Genomic DNA, 13,099 nt, shown 5'->3' on the forward strand with positions numbered 1-13,099 from the left:
CATCAAGCTTAACGTAAGCAGTGTGCCACTGCAACAATTGAGACAAAGTGGATCCTTGGCTGCATCAGTAGGCTCATCACTAGCAGGGATAGGGATGTGATCATCCCACTCAGTGTCAGGCCACTCATGATGTACTGTGTCCAGTTCTGGTCCTCACAATTCTAAAATGCTCTTACTGATGATAATATATATATATATCCAGTACATTTGGGTATTGTATTTGTGAATTCTAAAGTTCAAATACATGAAATCAGCAAGTTTTTCAGTTGTACTGCTAAAGCCCATGCAAAAGATCCATGCTGTCCTATAGCAAAGCTTTGTGCATCCCTTGAAAACAAATTCCATGGAAAAAAAAATATGGTAACCTTTACAAAATTATAGGTCATCAGTAGACATTCTTTAAAGCAATACTAAAAGAGAAAAGTTTGGACGATGTATTAAGAGGAGAAAGAATCTTGTGTCAGACAAAATGCAGACAAACTATTAGTATTTCCCACCAGGCAGCTGGTCCTAGAAAAAAACACTGGACAGCAGCAGTAATGGATTCATCCTGCAGGACTTCCATGCACTGCTGCTGTTGAATTCACATAATGAACAGCCTCGAGGTGATTATACTTTGAGTTAGAGGCAAGAGGACTAAATGCATAAGAAAAATAAATAAATAAATAAATACATAAATAAATAAACTTACTGTTAATCTTGCTGATTCTCCACAATTTTTCTGGGCCGGATTGCTTACTCAGTTCAAATTTAAATGGATCTGTGTTGGGATGAAGGTCTTTGTCTGATGCTCCTAGTACCACTACTCTGAGATCTTTTGCATCATCACAGACTTTTGCCAGTGTTGGATAAAGGGATGGGACATTGTCATTGACATCCTCCAAGGTGATGTGTAAAGTTCCTGTACCTGTAGCAGGAGGGTTACCTAAGCGAAGAAAGAACACAAGTGTTTATTAAATCATACTTCATAAACATTTCTCTTATTCTCTTGGCATGCTTGCCAAGGAAAATAATTTTTATATGTCTTCCTTCTTTTACATGAAAACTACTGTTTCAAGATATGGAAGAGTCACTATTGTAAATTGTTGCTATATTTTCAAAATGCACCCTATCTGTTTCTCTACAGTATGCACAACTATTCTAAGGAAACCTCTGGAAGAATAATATTTTGAAGTCAAAATGAGATTAGGACATGAATAGGTATCTGGAACAGAAGCTGTTCATGGACACATACTGAGAGAATGATAGTGGGAAACATCCCCTACATAGACAGTGTGGTATTAAAAGAACCAATAACAAGACAAATAGGAGGAAAAATGACAGCAGAAGAGAATCAATGGTTGGGACCCATAAACAGACCAGGAGCAGATCATTCCTCAACAGCCCTTAGGCCCAACGTTTACTTATGTTGTGAAGTAAAACCTGCCAGCCTGCAACGCTAGAAAATGAGATCTTTTATTTTCCCAGAGCCATCCTGTGCTAGCAGTGGAGTTTCAAGCTTTCTCGAATTATTTGCCAGCCTGTCTCAGCCCTGACCTGAAAGATCCAGTTTCAGAGGTGAGGATGGTGTTTATTCACCATGGTACCAGGACAAGCCTTTACACTGAGGCTATGACTGACAAACCAGCCATGGCACTGGAAGTGTTTGTAATGGAGACATCTGCCCACTGGGAGCCAGACTGATCCAAGCACCTCATTTCACAGAGGTCAGAGAGGAGCTGACAAGTAATAACTTTCAGTCACTACAGATGTGTGCCATGGTTGAGCCAGTAACCTACTGATTTTGGTCTAAATATCAAAATCGTATTACAGATCCCTTTGCTATCCCATTTGGACTGATCTAAAAGTTTTCCAAAAGGACATTTTTTCCTTCATTATATACCATACTTGCTAATTTCCCACTTTAAATGCGGAACTTACTGAAGAGTTGTTTGTGTTGCTCATTTTACTGGTTTACTATTCAAGATCTGTAATCTCTGCACTTCCCTTACCTATAAACCCCTCAGCAGGTAGAAAGGATTCAAGAGATTGTTCTTAACCTGTAAAGCAGTACTGCAACATGTGACAGTGGTTTTGAGTTTATCATTGAAAGAGGTACACTTTAGCAGCCCACCAAACTATGGAATTACTGCTGCACTGTGAGTGCATAGCAAGGGAGAAGTAAATACTCTGTGGTCTGGATCTGATAAACTCCTAACTGTAACAGAATGCAATTAGTCCTTTCAAATAACAAATGTTACTAATGGTGACACTTCATCTGTTTCATGCACACATAAATGCATAATAAAGGCAGAATTTTCATAGTTCCTTAGCTCCCCCCCATCTCTCACTTTGTCATCAGGAGGTTTAGGGTTGAGTTCTTTTTAATGAAAAAGAAATTATTTTTCACTTTTTATTGGACTAATTGAATTTGCAGAAAGACTCCAATACATTTTTTGTTCTTGATATATTATTAAGTAAAATCATACAGCAGAATGGATGAAAAGACATTCGAGTATTTGAAATATGATCATAAAAGCCAGCCTTTCATGCACTTAATTAAACTGCTGTCTTTAATTTTGAATGCATTATTTCCACACTGGACTGATAATGTCATATGCACTGCCCTTCTTATCTTTCTCTGAAGTCAGTAATATTAAAATCTGCCTTTTGAAATTAAGAAGCCAACAGCATTATGAATGTACTGTTATTTTGTCAAATGCAGATATGGCTGCATTTTTTTCTGCTATGTTAATGTTTCACTATCTTTATATGGCTTATGGGCCAGTCAACTATTACGCACAAATAAGGAGAAAGGAAATTGCTTCTGTCCATTTCAATGACTTATTCTCTGGTTGTTTTATTTCTAATGATTCAAACAAAATCTTTCAGTGATTTATAAAGTCTTCCTAAAGAAAAAATAAGCTAATGTCAAGGTCATAAACTGATGCTTGTTAACATGCATGTCATAAAAAATGCAACAAAAAGTGAATCAAGGAAAAATGGTCACAACATATCCATTGGGAATATATGACTTTTATAAATTTGACAGTAATATGCCTTTGAAATAAGAAACACTCAAAAATCCCATGATCTCTAGACAGCTCTAGTTTTGAAATGAAAGAGTTCCTTAGCATATTTAAATTCTGAAATAAAACTTCTAATTTTTATTGTAAAACTTTAGCTGAAAGGATAATCAAGGCTTAAACCAAGGGCTCAGTCTGATAACCCTTGGAAGCACCTTTTCAAAAGAGCTCAGCTCCCATTTTTGCCACTGAACTGGCTATTCCTACTGAGGCTGAATTCTTTGAACCTGCAGGTACTTAGAATCATTTGGGACAAAGAAAATTTCACATTCCTCCTAAGGCTCCCATAAGTGGCATAGCAGTGAACATACTATAGCATATGAATGAAATCTCATCGTGTTACTCATTACTCACATATGTAAAAGCTGCTAAACAGATTGAAGGATGGCTAGTTTGGATACTGAAAGAAAATCAGAGCTTGGTATTGAATCCTGATTTTAATAATCTAGGTCAAAACTGAGAACCTTAATGAGTAATCTTCAATGAGACTGTAATGCAGGTAAGGTCTTCCAAGTTAGTTAAGGTCTGTGAGACTGAAAATGTGGTTGGGAACACTAAAAATGTACAGATTTGTCTTAGATCATGCTGCAATTGGAAATCTATGATACATTATCTGAATTGCATTAGGACTGTTAATGTCTTCATATCCTAGCATTAGACCACATAAAAAGCTTCTGATAGCAGTCTTCAGTTCGGCAATAGCTACTGCTGTTGTAAGATGCAATGAGCAAAAAATAGACTAAAAAAAGTAGTTCTATTTCATGAGTTAGATACCACCATAGAATATGATGGGATCTATTGTCTGTGGATCAGACTCTGTAATGCAAAGAACTGTTACTAGATGATCTAGACGTTAAATTTAATTTTAGTGCTATCAGCATAAATGACTGTGTTGCTACCTTTACTTTAAAGAACAGTATCAAAAGAAATATTATAGAAAAATATAATATGTATACTTTTATTTAGTTATATTTTAATGAAAAGCTAGGCAGAATCATATCAGAATTATTAATATAATGTCTTGAGATATGAGCCCTCTATAGAAAAACCTGGCCAAGAAATTTGAAAACTAGCGTTAAGCTTTGGTCCAGAAAGTTCCCATAGGAACAATGATGGCATTTAGACATCTAACTACTCAAATGAGGCTGCGAATCAGGTAGTTCGATTCTTAAAAGATACCAATTATGGACAACGATGGCCATGGACTAAGATGACATTTCTCTGAAGTATCAAGACTTGCATAAAATGGCATGTCTAACAAGCAATCATATGGTTGAATGGCTGATGATGCATTTAATCTGAGCATAACATTTTTATGGACATGAAGAGACATTTCACGTTCCCCTTTCTAATTTTCTTACAGAGATGTGATGTTGTTGTATACAGATTTCTAATATGGCTGAACTATGCTTCCTGAAATTAAAGATGATATTTGACCTGTTTTGAAACTGAATTAAGATATTCCTCATCAGTGTATCTTCCAACAACAACTATTTTCATTTACTTGACATGACAACAGAAATACAGAGTTGGCAAACACCACGCAGGAAGTGAGACTTTCAAATATGCCTAGCACAGTAAGAAACTAAACATCTTTAGAAGTCAGGGAAAGTCAAGGGCTTAATTTTTGGGGGTATCCAAAGGAAATGTCATGTGACTAAGGATTGCCTGCATAGCATCCTATTTCATTGCACCTGCATTTCTATCCTACAGTTAGTATCATAAAAGTTTGATAGATGGTTCCATGCTGCATGAGTAAGTCCGCAATCATGTCCAAATGTCTCACCACACTTTATGTAGACATATCTACAGAAGCTTTAAAGTAGTCAGTGAAGATGTTAATAGCTATGTAGCATCAAATCATTTATATGAAAGTTGTTTTTATATGATGTTAACTCAATATGTGACTTTAATGAGAGCATTTTGAGTTCACACATTTGTTTCACTCAATGCTAAGGAAGCCCTGGGAAACATACCACTGGCTGTACCAGCATGTGAGCCATGCCAGCCTGACATTTTCACATGCAATGGTGTTTTCCTCCATTAACCGAGCAATAACAACAACAATAACACTGGGAAAAACTAATTAGGCACTTCACTGTTGGAACAGTTTTCATGTTTAGACCCTACATTCACTTCTAAGAGTAGGGTTGGGCATGCAGTGGTTAAGCATAGACATCCATTTACACTGAATTGCTGGCATGTACTTACAGGAGCCAGATAGAATGATTGTTCTAAATTAGTAGAATATTTGCAAGATGGAAATGTTGTTTAAATGCAACATAAACAAACACACACACAAACAAAATCATGAAAGATTTAGTCCTTTTCTTCCAGCTTTCCTATTTTCAAGTGCCAACATTAGCCTAAATGACCCTGAATACGTTATACAAGCATTCAAAAACATACTCAAAACTTAGAAAATGAACAGTTTGGGACATCTGAAATTACGGTGAATTTAGATTATTCTTGAAAATGAAAAAGCATATTTCTTAAAGCTGTGGAAATGTTCTTAAGTATGTATCCAGGTAAAACAATTACTTGAACAGTGCTACTTAAAATGATATTCTTCGGTTAACAGGCCTCTAAAATCAAATAATTAAACCTATATTATCCATCCTTCATTAAGCTTTGAGTTCTGAATTTTATTTTGTTTTTTAATTCCGAAGTCCCTCTTTGGAATAACCGAGATATATATCTTCTAGAACTGTGTTTTTAAAATATATATATTTTTTAATTTGTAGATTTAAAGGATATTATTAGCTAAACAAATTGGATATAACAACATTTTTTCAGCTAAACTGAATTTCATTTGTGAAAACCAACATGAAAATCTTCAAGAAATATTTTCTCTTTGAGCTTGACTTTTTTTCTCGTTTGACACCAAACTTGATTTGATCTAAAGCAGAACAAGTTGCACAAGGGATAAATAAGTATTATCAAACACAAAAATAATTTTCCACATGCTATGTGAAAGGTAGCCTTTGCTAAATCAGATGAAAGTCAGTTTATACTTGTACATAATACAATTTGTTTAGTGGCGCGGTTAAGAAACAAAGGATTGATAATCAACTACCAAAATCCCAAGACACAAAACATAAAGAGTTAAGGCATAAGAATACATGTTTTTACTTAAGTTTGGAAAGTTCACCTAATGGCATCAAAAGCTAAATATATAAATTATTCTGTTTATAAAACATTAATGTTTTCTATCTTGGTCTTTACAGCAAAACAATATTTATAGAACTGCTTTTACAGAACAATGTTTATTTAAGAATTATTAGGAAAAAAAGGAATTTAATTCAAATTAATATACCTTCTTTTTGAAGAACATTGGAGATCAGGGATTCTGGTGGTATTTATCAAATTTCCAAAGAAGAAAAATCAACCGCTTTAAAGAATCCAGTGGCTACATACATGTAGATCTAAGCCATAGTACTGCTTGAAACTAGAACAGTATTTTAGGAAGAATAGAGCATGAACTGTCCCTTTCTACATGCTCATTATGAATGGTAAAAAGACTTCTGCACTATTTTCTTCTTACTGAATTAAGCTTCCAGAACCATCAAATTAATACATATTATTTATGTCCTTCTATGTCATGATGCAGAAATTACAAGGCCATTTAATTCCTAGAGCAAGTGGTTTGTCCTCTGCCAAATCTGTAGGGTATCCATTGCCACACAGATTTTCTCTCAAGCTGATAGAATGGAAATTATTTATTTTCAATTTTGCTATTTATGGTTTACCATTTAGCAGTATTTTTTAATCTTGCACTATCATTTATTTAACCCGCAAAGACTAATTTTTTTTATTTTTTTATTTTTTCCAGATGCTACTTCTTAGTTGGCTAACAGTTAAATGGATACAGAATGAGAAGGTAGAACTAACTGTTTGAGCAATTACAGTAAGAACAATTTTTCTTCATATCTGAGCAGAAAAAAAGCCTTTGAGAATATGAGTTTTCTAATTTCTGGCACAATTACCTTTCCTCTGACCCATCATGAATAAAGCTTTCTCTCTTTAAACTTCTATAAACCATATTTGAATCATAGTCATATCAAAGGTCAATTTGGAACAACTCTAATGATGTCTACAGAATTTCCTTCATTTTACTCCCATGTAACTAACTACAAATTGCAGGACTGCCTACGATCTCTCCTTGGATGTGTTTTTTTTTCACCAATTTCTCTATTTTCATCTTCATGTATACGGGAAGGAGAAGCTGTTTTGTTGTATTCAATAGGGCAAGAAAAGAGGAGAACAAAGAATGAAAGGAACATTGTAGAAATTTCCGAAGTGTTGGAGGGAGCTATGCATTCAGACTGTGCAGTATGTGGTTAGACTATGTAACATGCTCTCTCTTTAAGTGATTATATTTCAGATATAGACTGTGAGAAATAATGGTTCATGCTTTATAACAATACTGCTATGAAAATTTAACTGAAATTTCTGAGTCTCCTCCCTCATAATTCTCTTTTTCCTCCATATGCTGTTTTTCTAATCAGAAAACGTGTGCATGCCTGGTGATTTGGCAGCAGGTACTCTCTGTGCAGGCATAAATCCCATTCAGAAAGGCATATTCCAATACTTTTTGTGTTCAAGCTGAACTCCATTAATGGTTCAACTAAAGTAAATGGAACCAACAGTGGGAAGATACTAAGATATGGATGTGCTGCTCAGAATCTGACATACTCAGAAACTGGCCTTATAAATGCCACACGCTGACATTTTCTATAAAAGAGGTCCCAAATTTCCCATGAGCTGAAATTTCCTATTTTAAAAATATGCATTGGCATATTGATTTTTTTGATTTATAAAATAAATAATTGCTAAAAGTTGCAATCCTTCATTCATTCAGATAATATATGCAGATCCTATTTTTGAGTAATTACATTTCAAAAGAGCACAGCTCTTTCAGCATATTGAATTGCTACTGACATATGCCATCCGTCTTAAATACTGTTTTCAGCATTCTAATTTCTTTTTCTAATCATGAGTCCATGATGACAAATTAAAACAATATTTTGTGTGCGATTCATATTTTATTGAAATTTAAAATGGCAAGAAAAGGATGAGTATTCAGTTTATTTTCTCTTCTCAATTAATACAGCAATTAAGATAAGGAGTATAAAACTGGCTTAATTGGGTAGCCATGGCAACTAATTGCCTGATTTCTTCAAAAATAGCATGTTTTAGGTGGAATCAATCCGTGGTAATTTAATTACATAAATATGAAGCAAGAAGACAGGTTAGATACATGTAAGGAAAAATTCTGTTTCCAAATTGTTACACATCTTTGTTACTCCATTTTTTTCTAGCTGTTGTCTGTTTCTGTTCATTACCTGTACTACAGAATGAAAATTTTTCCTTTTAACGATTAGGAGTATCAAGAAGAGCACAATGAATGCCTGAAAGTAGTTCATGTGGTACCCAGAAAAAAGGAAAAAAGTGAAAATTAGACTCTGAATCCTTCCTCATTTTCCTTAGAATGGCAAACTGGATACAGTCATGGAACCAAAATTCCCTTTTTAAATATAAATCAATAAATAAATAATGACCAGTGCAACTCGAGGCAAACACTGAAATCACTCCAATCTAGACATAACTTCTTATGGCTTCTTATAACTTATTGTTTCATGTATAGTCCATGAAATAGAGATTACTGCTCCTGAAGCTGATTTCCTGCAGCTCAACCCTCCTGTTGGACATCCTGCCTATACTAGGGATGGCTGCCATGCAAACACTTAAGATGTCAAAAGCTGGGGATGGTGATGGAACACAGGGAGCAAAACACTTTCAGAAAAGAAAAAGGTGGTTTTCACTCCTGGGTTATTGCTGTAAGAAACTCTGCTTACTGCGATTTAGTATATTGAAAGCTGTATCTATTAAAAACTTGAACCTGGCAGAAGCTGGCTCACTGGCAATAGCTGAGAGTTTCTGTCTCAGTGGGAGAACACTGCTAACTTACTTGTGCCCTGCCCAGGTGGCATCAGAAGAGGGAAGTAGAGAACTGTATTTAAGCCAAGTCAGCAAGACTGAGCATTGGTTTTTCAGCATTTTTCACCAGCAGCTTACATACCTGAACAGCATAGGTGGTTTTTCCATGTATTATGCAAACAAAGGTAACCAAGGTTTTTCTTCTAAAGAGATGGAAAAGACTATACAATGGGAACATTAACTAGGATATTGTGCCTCACTACAATAACATTGTTCATTAACTTAAGACTGTTTGAATATATATCGTTATTGCTTCCTCCCTCTTAAAGAAAAGGAGAAACCATAGTTAGCTTTTTTTTTTTCTTTTAGATTTCATACATCTTCCAGATTATTTTTTAGCTTCCCCTCCATAATACTAATGTTTTTCTCCTGCCTTATGTTTTCTAAATTCTAACGTAAACTCTAAGAATGTAGGTGAAAAATGGACCCTTCCTGCAGAGTCTTTTAGCATGACTGACCTTATAAGAAAAACATAGAGACATACACGTATTCTGCTTTATGAGTCCTCCATATACTCCATAATGTGCTACCATGTGTAGGATGACCTTATAACATGGTTACATAGCAGATCTCCTGGAAGGTCTGATGCAAGCAGATTTCTCAAATTGAAATGACTTCTTGCCTTTATTTAATCTATACGAGTTTTACAAATACACTCCCAGTAATTGCACTGTATTGTGGTGATATTGCATTGTTTTTACTGATTAGAATAATGAATTCAATAAATAAAATGATCTCTATTGTTGGCACTTTCGTTAATTGAAAGAAACCTCTGATGTTTTCTAAGTTTGCATAAATATGACTTTGTCCCATTATGAGCTCATTCTCAGATTAAACACAGTTCATGACACTTCAATGTATTAACTCTGCTTCATGATATTTCCTACCATTATTTAATTTCTTCTTTAATAGACCAGAGACTCTATGTCCACACAAGTATTTAATAAAGAGTTTTCAAATTCTAAAGACACTACCTTGACCTTTACTGAAATCAAAAGTACAGAGCAAATTAGGATATTCATTCCAAAAAGTCCTTTTTAACGTAAAATTTCCCTCAATAAAAGGTCAAACTTTATTATCTATAAAATTAATACCGTGTCCATCAAACTTGCTATTACACATTGTTTCACTTGTGTTTCTGAAGGTACAGGAACCTTTAGATGTTTAGAGCAGAAGTAATGTAGTTCATACTTACTTAGCTACATTTCAGTTAATTAGACAATGCTGAAAAAGAGCATCAAGTTCAAAAATAATTTTGTAAACAACCGTATTACTTACTGCAGTAAAATGACTCAATTTAGAGTTGAATGACAGTAAAGAATACTTTTGTGATTTACTGAAAAAAAGATATATGGATTTATATAAAGAACTACCAACCATGAAGCTCCTGGTTTTACTTCTGACAGAAATCTTCAACATTTTACAAATAAGAAAAATGCCCCAGCACTTGTCCCCTGCACTGAAGTGTAATAACCAGAAGCTAGTGTCTGATGAATCCAGTGACAGATTCTCTGTTGACATCAGTGAAATGGTATGAAAAAAGTATCACTGTAAATTTTGTTTTCAGCTGTCATTTCTTCAACTAAAATAGCACCCAAATGGTATGGTCACTTTAAAAACAATGACCATATGTGACAAAAAATGTTAAAAACATTTTTTTATTTCATAAAAAAAATGAAATATGATGGGACAACCGGATCCCTTCTGTAATTATATAAACTCTATATGCTATGAATACAAATATTGTTAAAAATTAGCACATAACTCACAGACGTTTCCACAGTAAGCATCATGTCTGCAATCCCTTATACTATCAATTGACATTAACACTGCTGAAACTCCTGGCAGTACTGTCAGAAACTGAACTTGGGAAGATGTGCAAGCATCTTCCTCTGGCTTTGCCCATTGAGGCTGGAGCTCCAGAGCAGCTCTTGCTCCTACCAGCTCCCCCAGATATCATTATTACATAGTTAGACAAATCAACAGCAATTTTTCCAGTTACCAACCTGCTTCTAAGTTTAATGTGTTCTTTGTTAATTAATCCAGGGCTGATACAGACCACAAGGTTAATACCACCTATTTAAGCACTGCTATTTAATGCTATTTCCACATATGTCTGAGCTACATATAATGAAGTAGTACAATACTCTGAATGATCATTATTAACACCTTAGCATCCCCATACTAAATACACACTTGTGGTTTCTAATTACTTCATTCAAAGAAGTCAATAATGTTCAAGTAGATCAGCTCCTGTGCTAACAGGACGACCAAATTACAAATAAACACAACAGATGCTAGAATTAGATGCTGACCCAGTATCTCAATGGAAGAGGGTTCCTTCCTCTCTAACCCATGTTAAATACCTTCCCTTCTTCTGCTGTTCAGTGCACAGACACCTTTCCCTCCTCTTGTTTTTCCAGAGTTTGAATGTTTCCAGGGAAGCGTTCTGGGACTTAAGGGGTCACCTAGCAGTAAGGCTCCTGGCTTGGAATGGATGAATGAGTGTTACTGCCCTGAGAGCACGATAAAGTTCTACCCAAAAAGTTATGAAAATCCATTTTCATTCAGACCAATTTCCACAGTAAGAAATATTCAACTTTCTGTTCCACATTTTCTCTTGAGGATATTTGACTCCACCTTTAAAAAGGATGCAAATTTGTCCTTCTGATAATGCCAAAAAAATATTATCCTGACTTTTTACTCTTATCCTAAGACATTTCCCAGTGTACCCCATTTTATAGATGCATTTAAAAGATCTTTATTCAATAGCAAGTAAAAACAGAAATAAGTTTAGAACTACATTTTTCTATGAAAATTTCTTAAGACAAATACAGAATCACAGAATTTCTAGGTTGGAAGAGACCTCAAGATCATCGAGTCCAACCTCTGACCTAACGCTAACAGTTCCCACTAAACCATTTCCCTAAGTTCTACATCTAAACGTCTTTTGAAGACTTCCAGGGATGGTGACTCCACCACTTCCCTGGGCAGCCTGTTCCAATGCCTCACAACCCTTTCAGTGAAGAAGTTCTTCCTAACATCTAACCTAAAACTCCCCTGGCTCAACTTAAGCCCATTCCCCCTCATCCTGTCGCCAGGCACGTGGGAGAACAGGCCAACCCCCACCTCGCTACAGCCTCCCTTGAGGTACCCATAGAGAGCGATAAGGTCGCCCCTGAGCCTCCTCTTCTCCAGGCTGAACAAGCCCAGCTCCCTCAGCCGCTCCTCGTAGGACTTGTTCTCCAGGCCCCTCACCAGCTTCGTCGCCCTTCTCTGGACCCACTCAAGCATCTCCATGTCCTTCTTGTAGCGAGGGGCCCAAAACTGGACACAGTACTCGAGGTGCAGCCTCACCAGAGCTGAGTACAGGGGGACGATCACCTCCCTAGCCCTGCTGGTCACACTGTTCCTGATACAAGCCAGGATGCCGTTGGCCTTCTTGGCCACCTGAGCACACTGCTCTATTCATACGTATATGAATAGATAAGTAAATCATCGTGTCAGCAGATTTTTTTTCTTTTATATTGAAGATAATACTTTCTTTTTCCTGTCAGGCCCTGCAAATGTTCCCTGAGTCATGTGGTTACAAAAATATAGAATTACCCTCCTAAAAAGAACATTTTACAATTCATCAGCAGGACTAAACCAGCTGCAGCTGTGAAAAAGTGTTAACATATTAGCTGTTATATTGCAGACAAATCTTTTATTTATTTTGTGCCGTCAGCTCTAGAGATTTGCAGAAATGCTCAGGATTTTCTCTTTCTTTCTGTGCCACTGAAGTCACTTACTGAGTTTTCACTAGATACTTTAATTTTGATTATATTTGACAGAAGGAACTTTAATCCATGTAATATGTAAAAAATACTGCATTTTAACAAGGGCTTTTACTTATGTTTTTATTGCCACTGTCATTTCATAGAATAGAATTCAGCATATCAGGGATGGGTTGTTATTGGTATTTAGGTGCCCGAGGCTTACTAACTACGCAAATATTGTGAAGAAATTAACTCTGAAAAAGATTATTTATAACT

The 13,099-nt window shown here is 35.6% G+C and overlaps 1 protein-coding gene and 1 long non-coding RNA gene across 4 annotated transcripts in view; one reads left to right on the top strand and one right to left on the bottom strand.

The window, feature by feature from the left end:
- LOC311443228 overlaps positions 1-9,824 on the top strand; it is a 27,824-nt gene extending 18,000 nt beyond the window's left edge. The window contains exon 4 of the long non-coding RNA XR_014697131.1: positions 6,898-9,824. This is a non-coding gene — a long non-coding RNA (uncharacterized lncRNA). The remainder of the gene's footprint in view (positions 1-6,897) is intronic.
- CDH13 (cadherin 13) overlaps positions 1-13,099 on the bottom strand; it is a 487,393-nt gene that overhangs the window by 22,267 nt on the left and 452,027 nt on the right. For all 3 annotated transcript variants that reach the window (XM_084533251.1, XM_084533250.1, XM_084533252.1), the window contains one exon: positions 692-925. In XM_084533251.1, coding sequence (XP_084389377.1) covers positions 692-925 — 234 coding nt within the window. The remainder of the gene's footprint in view (positions 1-691; positions 926-13,099) is intronic.

The sequence above is a fragment of the Aythya ferina genome (genome assembly GCF_964211825.1).
Source record: "Aythya ferina genome assembly, chromosome: 12".
Lineage (NCBI taxonomy): Eukaryota > Metazoa > Chordata > Aves > Anseriformes > Anatidae > Aythya > Aythya ferina.